At 37.5% G+C, this 24105-nt stretch overlaps 1 protein-coding gene across 1 annotated transcript in view; it reads right to left on the bottom strand.

The window, feature by feature from the left end:
- Positions 1–300: 300 nt before the first annotated feature.
- The window catches only part of LOC150081679 (uncharacterized), a 462139-nt gene continuing 438334 nt past the window's right edge, over positions 301–24105 (bottom strand). The window contains exons 4-5 of the mRNA XM_090380283.1: positions 1226–1261; positions 301–348 (exon numbers count right to left, since the gene is read on the bottom strand). Coding sequence (XP_090236409.1) covers positions 301–348; positions 1226–1261 — 84 coding nt within the window. The remainder of the gene's footprint in view (positions 349–1225; positions 1262–24105) is intronic.

Here is a 24105-nt window from a genome sequence, read left to right as displayed (position 1 = left end):
ACCCTAAAACAAAAACAATAATGATAATAATAATAATTCTTAGGCTAATTCTGACTGGATTAAACTGCCTGCCTATCCCACTACCTTAGACACATAATAGCCTAAACAGACTATTTTCTAGCATATTTAGTTGGATAATTATATAATTGACAGCAAAACTATATCAAATATACACATTATGCTTCACCCTGCCACCAGTTTACAGTCAAAATAAATTCTAATGCACCGTAAGGTTAAAAATCACTAATGTGAGAGGATATAAACATGTAAATAGTTATCTTACTAGGCATAAGTTAGCTGTTATGCTGTAGAAGGGCTATACCAGTCCTTGTACAGTGGATAACATCTCTAATATAGTATTAAAATTTAGATTAAAGTTGTAGTAAAATGTATATATATAATTTATTCCTATATGTATTTACCTCTAACCCAAATAAACTATTACAAATGTAGAACTTAATACCTACAAATTGGGAACATATAGTCCTAATTAAATAGATCAATCAATTATAATTATCACCAGACATGCAAAATAGACCAGATGGTGCCTAACCACCTATAAATTCACTACCAGGGATGATCTAAGTCCTTTCTCATACCTAATCACCATCCATAATGATTGCAGGTAAATACCTTTGTACTTTATACTAATGCTGTTGGGCTTTGGATCCCAATCCCAGTTTGCTGTTAATAACAATCTAAAATTAAAATTTCAGCCAATTTATAATTAGGATACCTAAAACTAAATATGATAACGAAATTAGTAAAACTGTTAGTAGGACATTCATTTATTATGGCCATCTGTCCACTCAAAGTCCCTGAGGAAGTAGCGGAGAAATGGCCACATGAATGAATGTAATTATTCCTAATTTTATTCTTAATATCCCCCTTTTCCCTCTTCCTTCTCTAATTTTATTCTTTAATAAATTTCCTATTTCCTCTAGAATTTCTATTAATTTTAAAAATTACTTTTTATATTCCTTTATTTTATTTAATTTTAATTTTTGAACATAGATCAATAGGCGAACTGACAACTACTAGGGCACAAATTGCTATTAGACCTTAATGCCTGAAATGCCTCCCACCCAAAATAAAAAAAAATTATATATACATATAATTATAAAAAAAATAAATACATATATATATATATTTATTTATTTTTTTATATATATATATATAAATAATACACCAATACAATTATAAAGAATAAGAAAGAAACACTAACCGGAAAACCAGGCTTCCCTGGAGGTCCCACTGGTCCCTGAAATTCAAAAAATTTTGTGAAATTAACACATCTGGAAGTAACATAATGACAATCATTTCTTTCCTTAACCTAGCAATTACAACATGAACCATAAGAGGGCCTTAGGAAATTTAATTAATCTGGGTAATTCACTGGTTGGGAATTTTCCATTGCTACTTTTAGTACCTTCTAAATAGCATCCCTACTCACACGAGACCTGCTCTGTGGATTAATTTTTATTACTGTTTATTTTCTAGAAATAGAAATACTCTGAGAGTACATGGTGTAACTTGTGTGTACATTCATTGTGGCTGGGAATAGAGAGATAGATCAAAGCCAAACACTTTTTTAACTCAAAATGGTAAGTTTCATCATTTATATTTGAATTATTATATTAAATGTTTCATGGCTTAACAGGATAAAATTTTTGTGTCTGAGCCATGACATTCCAGGCTTGAAAGAAATATATAAAAAATATTATTACATTATTTTATGTAATAATATTACTAGAAAAGAATAGCGAAAGCTTAATTTTTTGTTTTGTTTTGTTTTGGTTTTATTGGCGCATTAGCTACTAAGGCTATAATGCGCCAAGACCATGTCATTTATAAAATAATTTAAACTTTCAGTGACCTAATTAGTTAGGTCACTATGTCAAGAAATATAAGAAAAATGTAAATTTTATAAACGAGTAAAAATATTTATTGACTTTAAAAATCTAAAAATAGCAGACACATTGTCATTGTCGGATAAAATCTGACTGAGTGTATATGGCTCAGTCAGATCATTAAAAGCGGTAAGACGGATACTGCTAAAAACTGGACATTCGATTAAAATGTGTCTAATTGATAAAACTGTGCCACAAGACTCACACATAGGAGGGTCATCAGCCCTCAGCAAAAATGAATGAGTTAAATGACTGTGTCCTATGCGGGTCCGGGCAAGAACAACTTCCTCCTTACGATTCCTGCGCAGACTGGACTGCCACGGTTCAATTACAGGCTTTATACGATATAGTTTATTTCCAGTCTGTCTATTCCACGAGTCCTGCCATTGGGAGTGTATTTTCTCGAGTATTCTTTGCCTGTAGTCTGTATAGGGGACTGACAGGCAGCGATTATTTCTGGGAATTGCTGATTTGGCTGCGGTGTCAGCCAAATCATTTCCCTTAATCCCAATGTGGCTAGGAATCCAGCAGAAGCGGATATCATATTCACGTTCACGGAGGAAGTGAATCTTCTGCTGAATGCTAGACAGAACTGGATGAGAATTAAATCTCACGGTTATTAAAGCCTGTAACACACTAAGAGAATCAGAATATAAAATGAACCGTTGGTTTTGGCATTTACTGATGTGATCCAAAGCTAACTCAATAGCGTGCAGCTCTGCAGTAAATATACTGCATTCAGAGGGAATCTGCTCCGATGTAGTGGTGTCCCTAAAGACAGCAGCAGATCCCACATATGATTCTGACTTCGAACCGTCTGTGTAAACTGGCGCGAAGTCAGAATGTTCAGCTCGGTGTGCTGAATAAAGCTGCAGGTAGACCGATGATGGAGTGTCCGACTTTCCCCAATTTTTAAGGGACAAGTCACATATTGGAATACGAGCATGCCAGGGTGGAAGGGGTTGCTTCGGTGTTTGGGCAACCTTGTCTACCTTGATATCAAGTTCTATGAGTAGCTCTTGGAGACGAATACCAAAAGGACGATTAGCAGTCTTACGGGTATTGTACAAATTTTCCCATCGTGGCTCAAAAACGGATAGCCACGTAGGATGGTCTGGCAGGGATTTCAGTTTAAAAGCGTAGTTTAGACACAACTGCTTACGTCGAAGCGATAACGGTGGTTCGTTTGCTTCGACGTATAAACTCTGGACAGGAGATGTTCTATATGCTCCAGTAGCGATACGAAGAGCCTGGTGATGGACAGGATCCAGCCATCGAAGGGCACTGTCTCTGGCTGAAGAATATACCTGGGACCCATAATCAAGTTTGGATCGCACAAGTGCACGGTAAAGCCGAAGAAGCGTGCATCGGTCCGCTCCCCAAGATGTAGAGGAGAGCGAGCGGAGAATATTAAGCCCGCGTGTGCACTTTGTGCGAAGTTGACGGATGTGGTGCAGAAAGGTCAACTTTTTATCAAATACGAGTCCCAAGAATTTTGTGTCCGCTGCTACTGGAATAGCATTTTGTCCGAGCATTAATTCAGGTTCAGGATGAAGATTACGCTTACGACAAAAATGTACGCAAACGGTCTTCTCCGGCGAGAACCTGAAGCCATTTGCAAGTGCCCAGGAGTTGAGGCGGTCAATGGCTTTCTGCAGTTGTCTTTCAATAACCCTCATGTTGCATGACTGACAAAAAATGCTAAAGTCATCAACATAGAGGGCACTGTTTACAGTTGGAGGAAGTTGTTCTGTGATGGAATTTATTTTGATGGCGAAAAGCGTGACACTTAATACTGATCCTTGTGGTACTCCCTCCTCTTGGCTAAAGGAGCGAGAGAGTGAGGATCCCACACGAACTTGGAAAGAGCGATTGGCTAAAAAGTTTTGAATAAACACGGGGAGATGCCCTCTAAGGCCTAGGCTGTGCAGATCTTTTAAGATGCCAAATCTCCAAGTTGTGTCATACGCTTTCTCCATGTCAAAGAACACCGACACCAAGTGTTCACGTTTTAGGAAAGCATCCCGGATGGATGTTTCCAGTCTAATAAGATGGTCCAAAGTGGACCGGTTCCTTCGGAAGCCGCACTGGATGTTGGAGAGAAGGTCATTGGTTTCTAAATACCAGATTAAACGAGAATTCACCATTCTCTCCAGGATTTTGCACAAACAGCTAGTCAGAGCAATGGGACGATAATTTCTAGTGACTTTTGGATCCTTTCCTGGCTTAGCGAAGGCAAGAACGGTTGCCTTGCGCCAGGAGTCCGGAAACTGCCCTTCGGTAAAGATTCTGTTATACAGAAAGAGCAGATAATCCATAGATTTTGGTGAAAGATGTTTAATCATATCATAATGGATGCCATCTGGTCCGACAGCACTTGCTTTGGAAAGAGTGAGGGCTCTTTTCAGTTCATGTATAGTGAATTCCCTGTTGTAGGGACAGTCGCTCTTACACTTAAAATTAAGTGCCTGTTTTTCTATTTTTTGTTTCAGGACCAGGAACTCTGGGGAATAAGATGTTGCACAGATTTTAGAGAATGTTTCCCCAAGAGAGTTGGCTATTGCAGTTGGATCTGCAATAGCGCATCCATTATAATCTAGGATTGAAGTAGGGTGGGATGTATGTTTTCCCTTCATTTTCCGGATTTTATCCCAGACTACCTTAGAGTTGGTAGACTGGGTAATAGATGATGTAAAACGGATCCACGATTCCCTTTGACTCTGACGGCGGATGTAGCGTGCTTTGGCTCGTGCACGTTTAAACACTATAAGGTTGTTCGTGGTAGGATATCGACGGAATATCCCCCACGCTTTGTTTTGAGCCTTTTTTGCTGCTGTGCATTGGGAATTCCACCAAGGTTTGGGAAATGGTGGAAACCGGGTAGATGTTTTTGGAACAGTATTCGCAGCTGCTTGGACGATAATTTCTGTGATGTACGTTACTGCATCATTGATCGGCTCCTGACTGACCGTACTGAGTTCAAAATTTGCCTGATGTTGGAAGGCAGTCCAGTCAGCCTGATCAATCTTCCACCGTGGTAACCTGAAGGGAAGACATGGTCTCCCGCTGTGTAACAAGGTTATCACAGGGAAGTGATCACTTCCAAATGGATTCTCCTCCACTTCCCAAGTGAGTGAAGGGAGTAGAGAAGGGGAGCAGATAGAGAGATCAATGGCAGAAAAGGTACGGGTAGGCATGTGGAAGAAGGTGTTTGTTCCAGTATTTAGAAAGGAAAGGTCATTGTCATTGAGCATACGCTCTATGACCCGTCCCCTTCCATTGATGTTAGCACTACCCCACAGGGTGTTATGTCCGTTAAAATCCCCGAGAAGTAAGAAAGGGGGAGGCAACTGCGATACAAGATCATCAAGGTCTTCCTGGGAGATGTCAGTCCCAGGTGGCAAATAAATAGAGCACACAGTTAATAAAAATCCCACTGTCAGGCGAATTGCAACAGCCTCAATGCTGTTTGTAATTAGCAAGGGCTGAACTGGGGTCTGATTACCCACAAGGATAGCCACTCCTCCATGAGCAGGACCATCCGCAATTCTATCCTTACGAAAGATTGTGATGTTATGCAATGTGGGATCATCATTTGCCTTTAGATAAGTCTCCTGCAAGCAAAAGCAAACTGGCTCGTGCTTTTGCAGGAGGGCCTTGATGTCATCAGTATTTCGCCGGAATCCACGACAATTCCATTGTAGGAATTTAGCCATTACTTTGGCTTGGTGGGTCCATCAGGCGGCTTCCGAGGTGCTGAGGGCTTACTTTTGTCAGTCTTGGATTTATCTTTTTTGGGGAAGAATGGACGCTGTCCCGTGTCCATTTCTTCCTCCGCAAAGAGTTCCAAGACAGATTCATCCTGTACCTCCTTGTTCTCTACATCCATTGTTTCTGTTCTTACTGCAGGCTCTTTACCACTTGGTTTTGGTAGTGGTGGAGCACTAGGAGGTACGGATATAGGAGTGGCAACTGACTGTGTTTTTTTGGTGGGCTTTTGAGAACTCAATAAATAGCGTGCAATCGGGGTGAATGACTCTTTTGGTGGAATAGTCATCTCAGTTTGTGTCCCGATAGTGCACTTAGCAGAAACCTTCTGGGCGTATGAAGGTTTCCCGCTATTTACTGGTTGGATACGTTTTCTGGCCTCTGGGTAGGAGATATTCAGCTCTGTTTTCAGTTTTTGTATTTCTTTTTCATCCTTCCACCGCTGGCATGCTCTGGAGTAGGCAGGATGATCTTGTTGACAATTTACACAGATCGGTTTAGAAGCTGAACATTCCTTGCTCTCGTGGTCTTTCGCACCACATCGAGCACAGGCAGGGTTACCACGACAAGATGTTTGTGAGTGGCCGTATTTTTGGCATCTAAAGCACCGCAGTGGGTTTGGGATATAAATCCTCACTGGGCAGTTTAGATAGCCTGCCTTGATGGAACTTGGAGGCCGTGGGGTGTTAAACGTTAGGATGAGAACTCGGGTAGGGACGAGATTCCCATCCTTTCTCATTGATATCCTTTAACAGCTGTCACTCCTTGGTCTTTTAATTCAGAGCAGATCTCTTCTTCAGAAACATGAAGAAGGTCCCACTCTGAAATGACGCCTCTTGAAGAGTTCAAAGTTTTGTGGGGGGTTACAATGATAGGTATTCCCCCTATTGATGTGGCGTTCAGGATTTTTTCCGCCTGTTTAATATTTGTAGCTTCGACCAAAAGGTCGCCAGAACGCAGTCGTTTAACAGATTTGGGTGAACCAGCCAACCCTTCTAATCCTTTCTGGATGAAGAAGGGTGACATCTTTCCAATGGACTGCTCTCCGGTGGAATGGAGAATGAGAAAAAGCGGTGTCACTGATGGTGGTAGTTTATCCTCAGTTCTGGCTCGTTTTGCAGAGGTGTTATCTGCGTCATCATCTCGATTAGGTAGGGGCCTTGTTGGGGCCCCAGAAGAAGGATTTAAATTACTCATAGGAGTAAAGAAAAAATGTCTGATGCCTAAGTACCTCACCCACCACGGAGCCCTACGAGGGGGCGCCCACTCGTGAACTAGCAGGTACTGCGTACACGAATGGGACGCCGAGTTCGCTTAGAACACCATACCCACGTTACCAATAAGTCTTTATCCCGTCCCAGGACCATAGGGAGGGAGACTTATTGGAACGCAGTTGACCCTAGCAGTATAATACCACCCGCCGATTGATCCCAGTCGAGCCGGTCCGGGACCACCCGTCTCGTCGAAGCAGGGGCCAAAGTGGTGTATTAAGGCTGGGCCCCTCAACCACCAGGATCCCCCTTTCCGCTTCCACGGGTCGCGGCGCACGGCTGCACACGCCGGATTCCAATGTTGTAACCCTGGAACCAAGGTATGGGCGTTGGATCCCAGTGATGCTAATCTGGAAAACCAGCAGCATCACTGGGAGGTCCCCTCACCACGTACAGGTGCCCACGTCGAGGGGGCGAAAGCTTAAAAAGCGGTACTCACCTTGAAATTAATCTGCGATGGTTTACTTGGGTAGCGTGGTTAATGTTTAAGTTGAATTGTTAAATTGAAAAGTTAAAAGGGAGGGAAGTAGGTAAAAGTTGACTGAGTTAAATAGGCGCAAGGAAATAGAAGTGTACACATCCAATCCTTGGTTGTCATCGAAATAAAAGAAAGAAGAATAATTAAAAACTATGTAGGTGAAGCCAATAGTCTTTACGAGGACTTTCGTTAGTTAAAGAACGTCTTCAGTTGGCAATGTGTGGGGAGAGAATGCGCATGGTATTTTAAGAATAAAAAATTATACTCTCGTGATGCCTTTTTTGACATGTGGGAACTTTAATCTCGAGAGGTTCCAAATTGGGGAAAGATTGAAGGAGAGTTTAGAATTTAGAATTTTGAGGTTAGAGTGGTGCTTGTACCATTCAATAACTAGGGCTTCATATTGAAGTATTCTGTAGGTGGATTTTAGTTTAATGATGGAAATGGCAGAGTCGATGAGCGGGTTGTGGTTGTGAGTCTGGGCATGAGTTGTAAGTTCTGTGACAGATTGGTTAGACGTGAGACTATGGAAATGGTAGTAGGCACGGGTGTTGGATGTTTTTGATGAGCCACATGTTATATCGGAAGTACCACTACTAAATTTGGCTCATCAAAAACATCCAACACCCGTGCCTACTACCATTTCCATAGTCTCACGTCTAACCAATCTGTCACAGAACTTACAACTCATGCCCAGACTCACAACCACAACCCGCTCATCGACTCTGCCATTTCCATCATTAAACTAAAATCCAGCTACAGAATACTTCAATATGAAGCCCTAGTTATTGAATGGTACAAGCACCACTCTAACCTCAAAATTCTAAATTCTAAACTCCCCTTCAATCTTTCCCCAATTTGGAACCTCTCGAGATTAAAGTTCCCACATGTCAAAAAAGGCATCACGAGAGTATAATTTTTTATTCTTAAAATACCATGCGCGTTCTCTCCCCACACATTGCCAACTGAAGATGTTCTTTAACTAACGAAAGTCCTCGTAAAGACTATTGGCTTCACCTACATAGTTTTTAATTATTCTTCTTTCTTTTATTTCGATGACAACCAAGGATTGGATGTGTACACTTCTATTTCCTTGTGCCTATTTAACTCAGTCAACTTTTACCTACTTCCCTCCCTTTTAACTTTTCAATTTAACAATTCAACTTAAACATTAACCACGCTACCCAAGTAAACCATCGCAGATTAATTTCAAGGTGAGTACCGCTTTTTAAGCTTTCGCTGTTCTTTTCTAGTCTATTAACACGGTACTTGAAGATTTCTAAAAATTTCGTATTGTAATAATATTACGTATTCTCATTTATTTACATGCATTATTATTATTATTTTTATTTTACTTCTTTCATTAACTTAATTTTTATATTTAGTAATTTGACATTCAAATATATAAATATTAATTTACCTAAGTAAATACTTTACTTCACTGAGTAAGTATAATGCTAATGTTTCATGGAATAAATGATTGTAGAGATTTTGATTTTGCAGTGAGTAACAGTTTCATACTTCTATTTTATGGTAACTTCACATTTTTAAATTTTAAGCATAATTAATAAAAATTAATACCTGGTGTTGGATAGTGATAACACAGTTATGAAGTATAACTCCGCAATACGAGGGATGCCTGATGGTGTACAATAGTACAGACCAGCGTTTCCCAAACTGTGTTCCATGAGATGTGAACAAATGTTCCATGAAAAATCATAATTAATAATTAAAAAAATAATAATAAATTTTGCATATTTGAAGCATACACCACTTTTGTATCATTATAATTTTTAACATTATTTTTTTTTTCAGTTATTAATATACTGGCATAGATAATAATCAATAGACAGCAGAACACTTTATTTTTGTGAGCTTTTGCATAGAGAAGTATGCGTAGAGGTAATGACATCTACGAAAAAGTAGCAATGTAGTGATCTAATATGCCATTCAAATTAGCCTGGAGTACATGGATTGAAGGAGAGGGGGAAGCGAACCGATATCATTACTAAACTCACTTCCTTGACTAGCATTTAGACATATGTATAAATTTATACATATGTCAAAATTCTATAAATTTTTACATATGTATAAATGACTTTGTATAAATTTTTTTTGATAATTATCAGTATTTCAAAATATTATTAAAATAAATCACCATGGATTTGTGGTTGAAAAAAGGAACTTTAAAACGAGAAGCAAGTAAGCCTAGTAGTGCAGCTGTGGTCGATGAAAATAAACACAATATTGTCATCTTTCAAAGGGAGGATGAACAATCGCAGCCTTTTGTTCACCAAAAATCCGAAGTGAAAAAACAGGCACGAACTAATAAAAGACCAAAACAAAAGTATAATGACAGTTATTCAAATTTCGGCTTTACATGTGTTGTAAATCAAGATGCTCCTGATGCACAGTGCATCGTATGTAATAAAATATTAGCAAACAGTTCTTTGGCTTCCACTAAACTTATTTTGTAAGTGTTCCGTAAATATATTGTGAGATGAAAAGTGTTCTGTGACTAAAAAAGTTTGGGAAATGCTGATATAGACTATAAAGTATTTATAGGCAAGATCCTCATGCTATGTGGTAGAATGACTACCGTATAGGTTAGTGAAATTGCATCAGTTTAATCCATAGCCATCTACCAAAATAGTTCAATTGGCATTGTTTTAATTATATCTCATATTTCGAATACCTTCACAATGAGTTGCCATGGTACTGCACTATCTCGAATAAGTAATGCTTCACCAGTGGAGAAGACTAGTGTTACTTATTCTCGGCAGATACCACCACCCAGATGGCACCATTTCAAGGCGCGTTGGCCTCTCATCGGTGGGTGGGCAGGTCATGAAGACATTAATCTTCTCCACTGGTGAAGTGTTACTTATTCGAGGTAGTGCAATACCATGGAAACTCGTTATGAAGGTATTCACAATATGAGATATAATTAAAACGATGCCAATTTAACTAATTTAGTAGATGGCTACGAATTAAACTGATGCAATTGAACTAACCTATACATTAGTTAAAATAAAAGAATTAAAATTCAGCAAGCATAATCTTCAAAAAATTTTATCTTTTCTTCTTGTAGAAAACACTAAAATAGATAAAGTAACTTCAACGTAAGCAAAGAAAAAATACTAAACTAGATAAAATAACTTCAACATAAGCAAAGAAAAAATACTAAACTAGATAAAATAACTTCAACATAAGCAAAGGATATATGAAACAGTGAACCAAGTATACAGCTTTTACAGTGCTATTTAGTTAGAGAAATTGATACTAAGCAAAATTCTGGCCATAATGCAATAGTCCATAGCAGCAAAGTAAGTAAGCAAACCCTTAGTCATAATTATGAAAGCTTCCTTGAACTCAGGGGAGATCTCCATACACTGGAGATGTGCAAATGTGTCCCCAATTCACAAAGGGAGATTGAAGGGTGACACGAGTAATTACAGAACTGTTAGTCTAACTTCTGTTCCAAGGAAAATAATGGAGTCACTGGTTAAGGACATGATGCAGGATCATCTGGAAAAGACTGCAGTTAAAGTTCAGACACACCATGGGTTCGTAAAGAGGAAGTCTTTTCTGACAAATTTGATTGAATACTATGATGTGGTCACAAAGGAACTGTATGTAAAGAATAATTTTGATATTATATACTTGGATTTTAGGAAAGCTTTTGATACTGTGGCACATGGAAGACTACTGTACAAATTGGAGAAGTATGGTATTAAGTGCAAGTTACTACAATGGATAAAAGGATGGTTGAGTGAGAGAAGACAGTGAGTGGCTATCAATAGACACTGCTCTTTGTGGACTAATGCTATTAGTGCAGTCCCACAGGATTCGGTGTTGGACCCATTGTTGTTTTCGGTATTTATCAATGATATCGATGAAGGTATATCAAGGTTAATGTCTAAGTTTGCAGATGATACGAAGGTTAGCAGGGTTGCTAATGACAGTAATTATAGTGTGCTACTGCAGCAGGATCTGGAAAAGTTGGGCAGATGGACTGAGAGGTGGCAACTGAAGTTTAACATTGACAAATGTAAAGTACTGCATATGGGTAGCAGTAAGCCCAGATTAATGTATCAACTGGGTGGTACTACACTCAGGGTAGTGGAGAATGAAAAGGACTTGGGGTAATTGTGCAGTCAGAAATGAAGTTTTCCGAGCAGTGCAAAAAGGCTGCAAGTGTAGCTTATGGTTTTTTTTTTTTTTTTTTTATTTGGTAGTTGTTGGCGCATCGGCTTCTGTGGCCATATTGCACCTCCCAAGGTTTTTGCAGTACTTTGATCCAAGCCCGAGGCGGGAATCGAACCCGCGACCTTTGGGTTGCCGGGCAGGTACTTTAACCACTCGGCTAGCCCGGTCGGCGTAGCTTATGGTGTCTGTCAATGATATATAGGAATTTTGCTAGTAGGGATAAGGGGGTGATTGTCCCCTTGTATAATTCAATGGTCAGGCCACACTTTGAGTACTGTATACAGATCCAGGGCCACTGCAAGGGTAAGCGTCGCTTACGGGCGGCATTTCAGGAGGGTGACAAAATTTTTTTTGACATATAGAAATCAGACCTCTGTTTAACGAACTTATTTAAAACGAAAATTTCTATTTAGCGATATTTTTTGAATTCCCCTTGGTAATTACATTTAAAATTGTTTCCGTAGAAAAGAAAATTTCCATAAAACGAACGGATTACGAGAGATTTAACTGGGAACGCATTAACAGTTCGCACCTCTGGCTTCAGGCAATTGATACAATTAATGCTGCCACTAAACACGAATTAAGAGTTAAAGGGATTACCATTCTGTAATCTTAGTAGTACTTGTAAAACCTATCCAACCTCCTGTTCCACATACCCAGAAGTCACGCTGGTCATCTGATTGTTTATCGTTTTCTGGTATTCAACATGGCAGGAAAATAATTCATTTTAAATAAATAAATTCAGTACATGATATTACAGACTTCTGTTAATTTTCTTATTATCTGGATCTCTGTTCAGTGCTGGATTAAGGTATGGGCTAGCAGGATTCTCTTCCAGGGCGGCAAAAACAGAAGAACAATGAGGGAAAAAAATATATATCCTAGTAAAGGGTGCCAAAAACTATTTCTGCCCAGGGCACAGAAATAACTTAGTCCAGCGCTGTCTGTTTCATATTTATATTACGCAGGGTTATACTCCAGAACATGGCTACAACCTTCTACTTCGGCAAGAAAGAGCAGAAGAAAGCAGAGATAGGACGTTAAGGCAACGTCCCCTCTCCTGCATTATTATTGGGGGATGTCACGTGACATCACAATATGTCGGAACTGAATTGAAGAAAAAGGCAATTTTTTTTTTTTAACTAAAAAAATTACCACTATATACAACCACTACCACAGATTTTTCTCCTCCATACATTACTAGATGATTGATTTCACATGCATTAACAATGAGAATTGCTCATGCACGTCAACAGAAATGTTTATACACTTCATCAAACATCCACACTGAAAACATGTATTCTGAAGGTATGAAAGTTATACTCATACAGTTACAGTGATAAAGGATACATCTATCCTTTTGCAAATGGAATAACATGAAATAACAATAACACACAATAACCAAGGGCAGCAGAGCAGCACGACGATGACTAAACAACAGCACGATAATTTTGCATTTCCCATTAAAATCAGAAGCAAATTTGCATCCAATCTAACAATCAAAAATGCAAAATGAGGTAAAGTACGCTTTCCCAATAATCAGCCAATCACAGAACTTGACCGGACAATCACTCCATTCTTCGGCCACGCCTGCAATGGAGATATCCATGTTCTGGAGTTCAATCAGAATAATATACAGTAAACCCCCGCTATTCGTGGGGGTTACGTTCCTGAGAAATGTCGCGAATACCGAAAACACGAATACTGAGTTATGGCTCCCATAGTAATAAAGGGGTTCCATTCCAAAGTTTTGAAATATATAAGAAAAACTAGTCTAAATTTTTGTCTATGTATGTATTATATGTACAAAGGGTACTAGGAAAGTTTTGCAATATGACGCAACAATGAATCACAGGAAGCTGCTTGTTGCTGCATGTTGAGACATGTTCATACGTGCATAGTAGCCGCCGCGCCAAGTCGATGGGCTCAGTTATTCATTAGTAGTGAGAGTGTAAAGTGCTTGCGATGGCATCGTGGTCACGAAATGAGATAAGAACAGTTTTGCGGTATAATTTCGTGCGTGGTTTAACCATAGACCAGTGCTTAGAAGAAATGACTCTTGCACTAGATGATGATTGTCCACATCGTACAACGATATTCAGGTGGTATAGAGAATTCCAAAGGGGAAATTTCACTCTGGAGGATTCTGAGAGGCCGGGAAGGCCACGAACGTCAGTTACGGAGGAAAACGTTACTGCTGTGAGGAAAATGCTTGACGAAAACAGGCGAGTGACCTACCAACAGATAGAGGATACTTTGGGCCTAAATGCACCAGCAATTCGTTCGATTCTGCAAGATCATTTGCACGTGAAGAAACTTTGTTCTCTCTGGGTGCCGCATCAACTGACTGAAGAGCAGATGACACGACGTGTGACTTGGTGCCGGGAGATGTTAAAAAAGTTTGATAAGGGACAATCTCGGTATGTGAACAACATCGTGACAGGTGACGAGACTTGGCTGTACTATTACGATCTGCCGACCAAGGCTCAAAACAAAGTTTGGGTCTTTGATGATGACGACACACCCGTAATTGTCAGAAAATCCCGATCTGTAAAGAAGAAAATGATAGCTATATTTTTCAAATCGAGTGGAATTGTGGAACGTGTCGTTTTGGACACGCAGAAGACAGTCACAGCTAAGTGGTATACTGAACAATGCCTGCCTAAAATCATTGGATCTATGAAGAACCTGCGGCCAAAGTCAAGAATGGACACCTGGTACCTCCATCACGATAATGCTCCAGTCACCGCGCCAAAGCCTGCACCGAATATTTGACCACGACAGGACTGAAACTTCTCGAGCACCCTCCCTACAGTCCAGAACTTGCTCCCTGCGACTTTGCACTGTTCCCTGCGACTTTGCACTGTTCCGTGAAAATGAAGCTAAAAGGGAGACGGTTTTCCAGTGATGAGGACCTTCTACGGGCTTGGGACAACGAGTGTGCTTTACTCCCTAGTGAAACTTGGCAGAACTGGTTTAAAGATTAGTTTCGGAGGATGGAGAGGTGTATTGAATGTAGAGGAAATTACTTTGAAAAAATTAAATAAACAAAGCTGTATTGCAAAACTTTCCTAGTACCCTTTGTACATAGTGAAATGCAAGCATGTGGCATCGAAATGAAAATAAGAAACAATTTAATATTAAATGTAATATTTATTAGAAATTTCAAACCAGCGCCTTTGCTAGCAAAAAAACTTATCCCGCCAGTGCTATCACCAGTTTCGCTAGTGTTGATAAAGGAGTTTTGCCTTTTCACGAATGATGAGTGAACTTAACGGAATTTTATTTTGAGTTCGGTCTTCTATCCATAGATTTAAAGCTTTTTCCATTTTTTCTAATTTAACATCACGAATTACAGAGCAAATTTTTGAAGCAATTAGCGCATTTTCATGGACGCTACGGCGGATTTTTTCTTCCGATTTTTTGATTAATCGTACCGTTGACTCATTGATTTTATAATGTTTTGCCACTGAAGAGACACTTTCACCATTAGAAATTTTGTCTAATAACTCAATTTTATTCGCTAACCATCACCTTCTTTGATATTTTCACATTTCCCTTGTTATTCGTAGCATATTTTTGTACGGGTAAAAAAGAACTTGTCCACAATAAAGGCACTTTCTTTCGTTAACACACTCGAAAAAGTCTGTTTTACACTGCAAAACGGTAGATTTATCACTTATGTAAGCATATCAATTTATAAATTGATAAATTTATTCAATTTATAAGCATATAAATTAAAATCAAACGACCAAACCTTCCATGACAAGCGCATAACACATACTGAACAAGGATTAGCGAGAAACATCCATGCTCACGATTTTGTCACCCCTCTCCCCCACCCACTGAATGCTGTTTTGACCGGGAAAGATAATTTTAGCCACGCCCATGTTTTTTTTTATGGCGGAAATTATTCACGGCGCTTTAAAATTCACATTTTTTAAAGTTTTATTTTATATTAAATCAGCGATCGCGAATACGCGAAACCGCGAATAGCGGGGGTTTACTGTATATGATACTATTTTTAGCAAGGCAATGTATAGCGTTCAGGAGATCTTCAAAAGATTTTTATGAAAATGATAATGGTAAATTTTTAAAACTTTCTAAAACGGTTACTAAATTTGATTCAGTTATGAAAGAACATATTATCCAGGCTTGGCCCTGAGACAAAAGCCAAGAGTATCAAAACCCTTTTCTTGATGGAATCTGGGTTAGAAGTGGATGTGAAGAAATTAAGAACCAAACACCCATCCTATGCCTCCTTCCTAGTGATAGGCCCAACTAATGCGACAACACTGTCTTGAACCAGAACAACTGGCCGCCTGGAACACTCGTTAAGCCTTTTATCGAAAGACGTCACAAAAACACAGAGGAAATCCAAAATAGCAACTAATGGCTGGTATGGATACCGAATCAAATAATGTGCAAATACCATATTTTCTGCAAAATGTCAGGAGTTTATATAACAAGCTCCATCTGCTCCTAACACTTTCATCTCTCAGAGAAACTGACCTCATCTGTTTAACAGAATTGTGGCTATCAAGTGATAGAAAAATCAATATACTTCTTCAAGGTATCCCTTACAAAAGTATCGGAAACTGTAGGGACTGAGAGGCAGAGGGGGGTGTTCAAATATTCTTCCCAATAAAACGGCAGGCAACAAGAGTTATACTAAGCCAATCTAACAACTTTGAAGCTTTATGTGTAACACTGGTGAACCGGCAACTCTGTTTGGTCTACCTCCTTCCTGGCCACACTGAAGAAACATGGATTGAACTTCAGACCTGGCTAGTTGCTGGCCTAGCCCCTGCTCAACAAACAGTTGTGGGAGGAGACTTCAATATGCCTGTTCCAAGAGCAATGTTATAGCTCTGCAAGACTTAACATTAAACATGAACTCTTTGGACCTCAGAAGACATATCACACCGCCAACGAGAGCAAGTCAAGCTTTAGACCTTGTTTTTCACAAATTTTCCAACTGTAATAACCTGCCCAACTCTTTCGCATTCTCTTCAGATCACTCACCTATTACCTGTGCCTTCTCATTATCAACAGTATCAGGAATTCAAGTTAGAAATTATAATTCAGATACTCACTCTCAACTGATATTTTCTACAAAATTCTTGAAACCTGAAAGTCATCAACCATAATGTGCAAATACGCCATTAATTGGAATAATTTATTTTCATTATCTACTGAAGAGGCAATCCAATCCTTAGCTGAGTAGTTGAGACATATGGCCATGATTGGTGCATCCAAACAAGTCAGAATTAGCGAGAGAATCCAGCCATGGTTTCATCTGGACATGAAAACCGCCTTTAGATGTAAGCAGAGGGCATACAGAAAGTGGAAAAGATCCAGAAACAGTACAGACCACGAAACCTTTAAAAGGGAGAGAGCTCACTGCTTGCGCCTCAGGAGAGGAGCACATCAACAGTACATTTTGTCCCAAATTAAGAAGGCCCGGAGAATTTCCTCAAAATACAACAATCACTTTAACATGGAAAGAAAACTATTTGAGGAGTGGACGTGCATATCTTTTGATCATCCAGATGAAACCATAATCCTGCGTAGTCTAACTGGGAAAACCCTAAATGCTATGGATGATATAATACAGCCAGGCCTCGCATAACGCGAGTTCGATTAACGCAATTTTCAGTTAACGCTATTTGAAAAATTATACCACTTTTCACTTTACACGATGCAAATTTCCAGTTAACGCGATCTTTTTTTTTTTTATGCAATAGTTGAAAAAGATTTGAATCGTGCGTTAAGCTTACCGCGAGTCGTACAGTCAATAAACATGTTTGCCTGCTGTCCGCCTCAGTGTGTTCCATAAACCATCAGAAGAAGACGTGTTACTTGTTTGTCTCCTGCTAATAAAGTCAATGCACACTTGCATAAAAATTCAAATTTTTAAATGAGCCAGATGAAAATGTTACCGCGAAGGAGATAATGGTAAAAGAATTAGATGAAATCTTTCATATCGCAGAGAACCTCAAACAAAAGGTTTGAGGTTCTCTGCGATATTTATTTCGCCAGGGCCCAGAGAAGATTGTTGTCGGCTATCGGAAATTGATTGATGAAAAGAGAAACTCAACACTCTTCAAATATTTCCGCAACAGTCATTTCTTCATTGTGTATTTTATGTCAGAGGTTCCCAAACTTTCTCGGGTCACGGTGCTCTTAGTGTCTCAGTAATTTTTTCAAGTTGCACCCAGACCAAAAGAAATACCTAACAGTTCCGTTTAGTAGTTAGGTCCAAACAACTTAATAAGAAATGTTGAAACTGTGAACTACCTCGAGCTAGTAGTTCACGCGGTGTCCGACAGATGTCGAGTATCACTGTGTTTCCCTCGAAAATTTAAAATATTCCGTGGCGCACAGTTTGGGAACTGCTGTTTTATGCAATAAACATTTAATTCTTCCATAATTATTTTCATTATCTTTTACATTGTATACAGTTAAAAAGTTAATTAAAAGGTATTTTTAAAATTCTTTATGGACATTCCAGAAGGACCAATTATAATTTTTCCTATTGATTATTATATTTGATTAACACGTTTCCGTTTTGTGTGATGTGCTCGCAGGACGAATTAATCGCATTAATCAAGGCCAGCCTGTAGTTACTAAGCAACTCATTGACGTGATAAATGGACTACCCAACAAGGCTACAACTGGACTTGACGACTTTCCACTGTTGATGGTCAAGGTGTGCTCTGTATACATTGTGGATCTCCTCCTCCTTAACATCTTCTGGAAGATTCTAAAGACAGGTGCCATACATGAACTCTGGAAATCTTATTATGTCAAACCAGTCCCTAAAATTGGAAAACCCAAGACTACTAAAGACTTTTAATAAAGTACATCCAATTTCCATAGGATGTTTGTTATTTGGTTTTTTTTTTTTAGGAGCATTAGCAACTAAGGCCATATTGCTCCGGGATATGCGGTGGTCATTCCATGACCTTTCCGCATCCTCCATATTTGGTGGTGACGGGCTCGAACCCCGGTCTAATCAAGAAGCGTGTGCTACGCACTGCTGCTCCTTCCCACCTGGCTACGGAGGCGCGCATCCATAGGATGTACTTTATTAAAAATTTTTGAAAAATTAATACACCCAGTAATTATCCAACACTGTTTTTCTCGCCAACCACCTTACCTCCACAGGTTCACTACCTCAAATCTCCTCGATACTCTTTTCAGAGCACAAAAGGCCCTGAATGACAGGGCTCAACTGGACATTACCTTTTTTGAAATAAAAAAATGCTTATCATATAAATAGACACAGTATCATATCTGCTTATGATACTGTGTCAATTCTTACCCTTTTATGCATCTTAAAAGAATATTTCAAGGCATCAAACCAAATAGTCAGCATTCTGGAGTCTTTACTACACTGGAGAGAGTTAATTATAGAAAATGGATCTCACCAAAAAACTATCTATGCAACAAGGGGGTGCCTCGGGGTAGGGTGATCTCGACCACCCTCTTTGCAATTTTACTTGAACCATTCCTTGCTGCACATCCAAATTTCTGCCCCTTCGCAGATGATTTAAATTTTTTTATTATTTCAAAAGACCCCAAACAGATTCAAGAAATTAATAATCAAACCTGCAATCAAATTCAACAATTAATAGATTATTTACAGCTAGCTGGACTGGACTTCAACTTAAACAATGTGAAGTCAGCCCACATGACAATCACGAAGAGGAAGATCAAGAATGACATCCGAGTTGTAGTTAATGGCGAGACGATTCCAAAAGTATCATTGCATACTGACCTGGGGCTAACGTGAGATGAAGATTTAAATTTCAAAGATCACTTCCGCAAGACAAAGAAGAAAACCTATGCTGCATTCTCTGGGCTATCTGCCAGGAGCTTATAGGCTGCCATAACATCAATTTTATTTGCCAATACATTGAACGGTGTCTCACTCCTATACCATTATATGCATCTGAAATCTGCCTCTCTGCGTAACAGATTCTTGGCGATGGAATACTGTATTCTGTGGTTGCTGAACCGTCATGGAGGGAACCAGTGGTGGGATTCAGCCGGTTTGCACCGGTTCGGCAGAACCGATACCTAATTTTTTGTTGAGTTCGGCAAACCGGTTGTTAAAATAGCACTTGTGATCAGGGTTCTCTCTAAGGTGGGCGCCTGGTATTCTATGCCATTTATTAATTCAGCAAGAAGTTTTCGTTTAATATCGATAAAATGTATGTTCTGACTGATGTTTATCAATGGTATAAGCATAGTGCTTTGTTTATAAAAGTTTATGATATGACCACACGTGGACAGAACCAGTAAAATTATTCAAATATATTGGCACATATCCGCTCCTGCTCTATAATATATTAAAATAAAACATTTTTAAAATTTTTTTGCAGTAGCCCTTAAAAGGATGAAAAGGCAGAGTTTGACAGATTTTTTTCAATAAGAAACCAAAATCAGAATTTGTTGTATTAGAATTGGCCTTGGATTCAGTTACATCAGCAACAATTTTCGTTGAACTAGTTGAATTGGAAAAACAAGATGCAGAGACAATACGTTCTCCAGTTATGGAAAGTTTAAATAATGTTGGGCTTACTAAGAACTACCTAGAAAAAAATTTAATAGGATTTTGGTCCGATGGTGCCAACGTTATGCTGGGAAGAAAATCTTGAGTGAGCACTAGGATTGCAAAAGAGTTTCCAAACATAATAATATGGCACTGTTTAAATCATCGCCTCCATCTTGTTTTAGATGATTCGATAAAGGAAACAAAGCAAGTAAATCATTTTAAAATATTTATTGATAAGATATATACTATTTTTCATCAATCCAATAAGAACCAAATTGAACTTTCCAAAATATCCGAACAACTTGGAATTGAAATTATAAAGATTGGTAGAGTTTTGGGACCAAGATGGGCTGCCTGTGGTTTAAGGTCAACCCTAGCTGTGTGGCCCGCTTATCCAGCGCTACATCACTATTTTTATTCAAATAAAAAGTACTTAGGTATGGCTGCCCGTCTTGAAAATATATATTTTATAACTGATTTGGCACTGATGATTGATATATTAAACAAAATTTCTCTTCTTTCAAATGCACTGCAAGCAAGAAATATAGACATAATAAAGGCTGAAAAACTTGTGATAAGATCTACTAAAGCATTTCAAATGCTTGGAAAGGAAAAGGGTCCATAAAAAAAAAAAGTTGATGAATTAATTACTTCAGAAACCTTCAAAAATATAAAATTTGTAGAAAATCATCAATTTGTCTCGGGCTTCCTCGGGAAAGACTTAGAAAACATCGTAACGAATTTGAAAAAAAAAAAGACTAATGGATTGTAAACATTTAAAAGCAAGTTGTAGCTAATTTCAAGATAGGAATAAATTACAATTTCTCAATTTTTTTGGCGCCAGATTACTGGAATATTGAAGAAGTAATAGTTCCATGGAAAGCAGCTGAAGAACAATTGCTCGTATTTAATGACATTTTAATTACCAAATTGATATTAATGATTATCGAGATTTCTTGGAAAACGTTTTAAAAAATTCCCAGAATTATGCAATTTCAGAATTATCCTGAAAGTGTTCAAAGAGCTAAAAATATTGTCAGAACAATTGCTGTAAGCTCAGCAGAAGCGGAAAGGGGATTTTCAAAGATGAACATAATATGTTCAGAGAAGAGAAGTCGCCTAACTGTTTCTAATATATCAAACACAATGACTATTAGTCTAATCGATCTACCTCTAAAGGAATGGGATCCTACTCCTACAGTGGTTAAGGATAAATCACTCAGCCGATGATGCTCGGATAAAAGCGAAGAAAATTGCAAGCAAGGACGCCAATCAAGAAACAATATGGAAATATTTTAAATAACAGTTTTATTGTTTTTTGTCAGGTATTATTTAATATTTTTTCATTAATATTTTAAAACTCTTTCTTATAACATAATCTAGTTTTGTAGACCTCTTTTATTGTTCTTATTTAAGTATCAACTGCATGAAATAATAAACTATCTTTTGGTATATAGTTTTTTTATACTTAGAACGGTCATTAGGGCAGCGAACCGGTTGTTAAATTATTTGAATCCCACCACTGGAGGGAACCCATTCAACATCTCCAAATCTATTCTTCTAGTCAATCTAGGCATGAACCCCTGGAAGCTCACTGTTCTTAAAAAAAATCTGTCCACATTTTCTAAGCTGCTAACCCATCAGATGGATGCCCCATCAATAGAGGATATTATCTCACTTCCCAAAGCAAGCAATAGAAACCACCAGAGCAGGCAATGTACACTTAGGATGAAGTTCACTATCCTGGACTCCCTAAAAGGAATGTTCCTGTGTAACATGATTCAATACTTCAACACCTTCTCCATAGATCCAAATAAGTTTGGAGAAAACAGAACATACAGAAGCCAAATTATGGATGAAATCTGGATCAAATCACCAGAACTACAATAAAATCTGAGCTTTATTTATATCAGAAATGTAAATAATTTAATGCAAAAATATATTGTAAAAGAAAAGCAAATTGTAATGACAGAAAAAATGATACATAGGCAACCTGTATTTGTAATTACAATATTAATTTAATATCAATTTTATTTTAAAGTTCATCATTACTGCAATTAAGTAAATATAATTTTCTAAACAATGCATTATTTAAAATATCAAAAATTTGTATAAAATTGTATGCTGTATTTAAAATATCAAAAATTTGTATAAAATTGTATGCTGTATTTAAAATATATATATTTGTACACCCTCCTAGTCCACTGGCTGTTCAGGAGGTGAACCTAAGGTTAATAAACAGATGATAATAATAATAATATTCGCCGTATTCAGAAATCTGAATCGAAAAATATCGCGCATTATTTGGGTGAACAAATACAAAATGAAATTATTGGAATAATTTCACAAAATATTACAGATAAAATACTAGAAATGACTAGAGAAGCTAGTAATTTCTAGTATTTTGCTATAATCACTGAAGATGAAAATAAAAATATGGATACAAGGAATCATACTAAATCAATAGCCTTAAAAATAATATCTCATAAGTTTCTTTATTCAATTATATTTAGGCATGATATTTTAAATAAAATTAATTAAATAAGTAAAATGCTCAAAAAGAAAAAGGATTCTGATAAGTATATGAAGTTCTTGAATATCTACAAAATATCGCGGAATATTTTAATGAAAATGGAATAGAGGAAGAAGTCAAAAATATTCCAATTGGCATTGAAAAAGCGTCATTTCAATTATGAAATTAGAGAGGAAGCTATTCAGGACCTGCAACTAAATTTCAAAATTAATTTTTTTCTTTCAAATTATGAACACAACAATTTTCTCAACTAAAAGGTTTACAAAAATGAAAGAACATGTAGAAAAATTTTATAATATTTCTTAATTAAAACAAAAATGAAAATAATTTAATAATTCTTCAGATGATTTTTATTTTTTTTTATCCATATTTTTATTTTCATCTTCAGTGATTATAGCAAAATACTAGAAATGACTAGCTTCTCTAGTCATTTTTAGTATTTTATCTATACTAGTTTGTGAAATTATTCCAATAATTTCATTTTGTATTTGATCACCCAAATAATGCACGATAATTTTTGATTCAAATTTCTGAATACGGCAAATATTATTATTATTATCATCTGTTTATTAACCTTAGGTTAACCTCCTGAACAGCCAGTGGGCTAGGAGGGTGTACAAATACAGCATACAATTTTATACAAATTTTTGATATTTTAAATAATGACATTGTTTAGAAAATTATATTTACTTAATAGCAGTAATGATGAACTTTAAAATAAAGTTGATATTAAATTAATATTGTAATTACAAATACAGGTTGCCCTACGTATCATTTTTTCTGTCATTACAATTTGATTATCTTTTACAATATATTTTTGCATTAAATTATTTACATTTCTGATATAAATAAAGCTCAGATTTTATTGTAGTTCTGGTGATTTGGTCCAGATTTCATCCATAATTTGGCTTCTGTATGTTCAGTTTTCTCCAAACTTATTTGGATCTATGGAGAAGGTGTTGAATCATGTTACACGGGAACATTCCTTTTAGGAAGTACAGGATAGTGAACTTCATCCTAAGTGGACGTTTCCTGCTCTGGTGGTTTCTATTGATTGCTTTGGGAAGTGAAATAATATCCTCTATTGACGGGGCATCAATCTGATGGGTTAGCAGCTTAGAGAATGTGGACAGATTTTTTTTAAGAATGGTGAGCTTCCAGGGGTTCATGACTAGATTGACTAGAATAGATTTGGAGATGGTAAATGGATTCCCTCCCAGAATTATTAAATCATTGCAAAGATTTACATTGCTCATAATGAGTCCAACATTGATGGTTTAGCATTATCTGAAGAACTTAAAGTACTTCAAATTTATATTGAATATAAATTTATATACTCCATTTGAAGTGTTACAATATTTTTTAAAACAATA

The sequence above is a fragment of the Mastigoproctus giganteus genome, chromosome 8 (assembly GCF_048544385.1).
Source record: "Mastigoproctus giganteus isolate SK-2022 chromosome 8, ASM4854438v1, whole genome shotgun sequence".
NCBI classification, from domain to species: domain Eukaryota; kingdom Metazoa; phylum Arthropoda; class Arachnida; order Uropygi; family Thelyphonidae; genus Mastigoproctus; species Mastigoproctus giganteus.
This window is presented reverse-complemented; position numbering and strand designations above follow the sequence as displayed.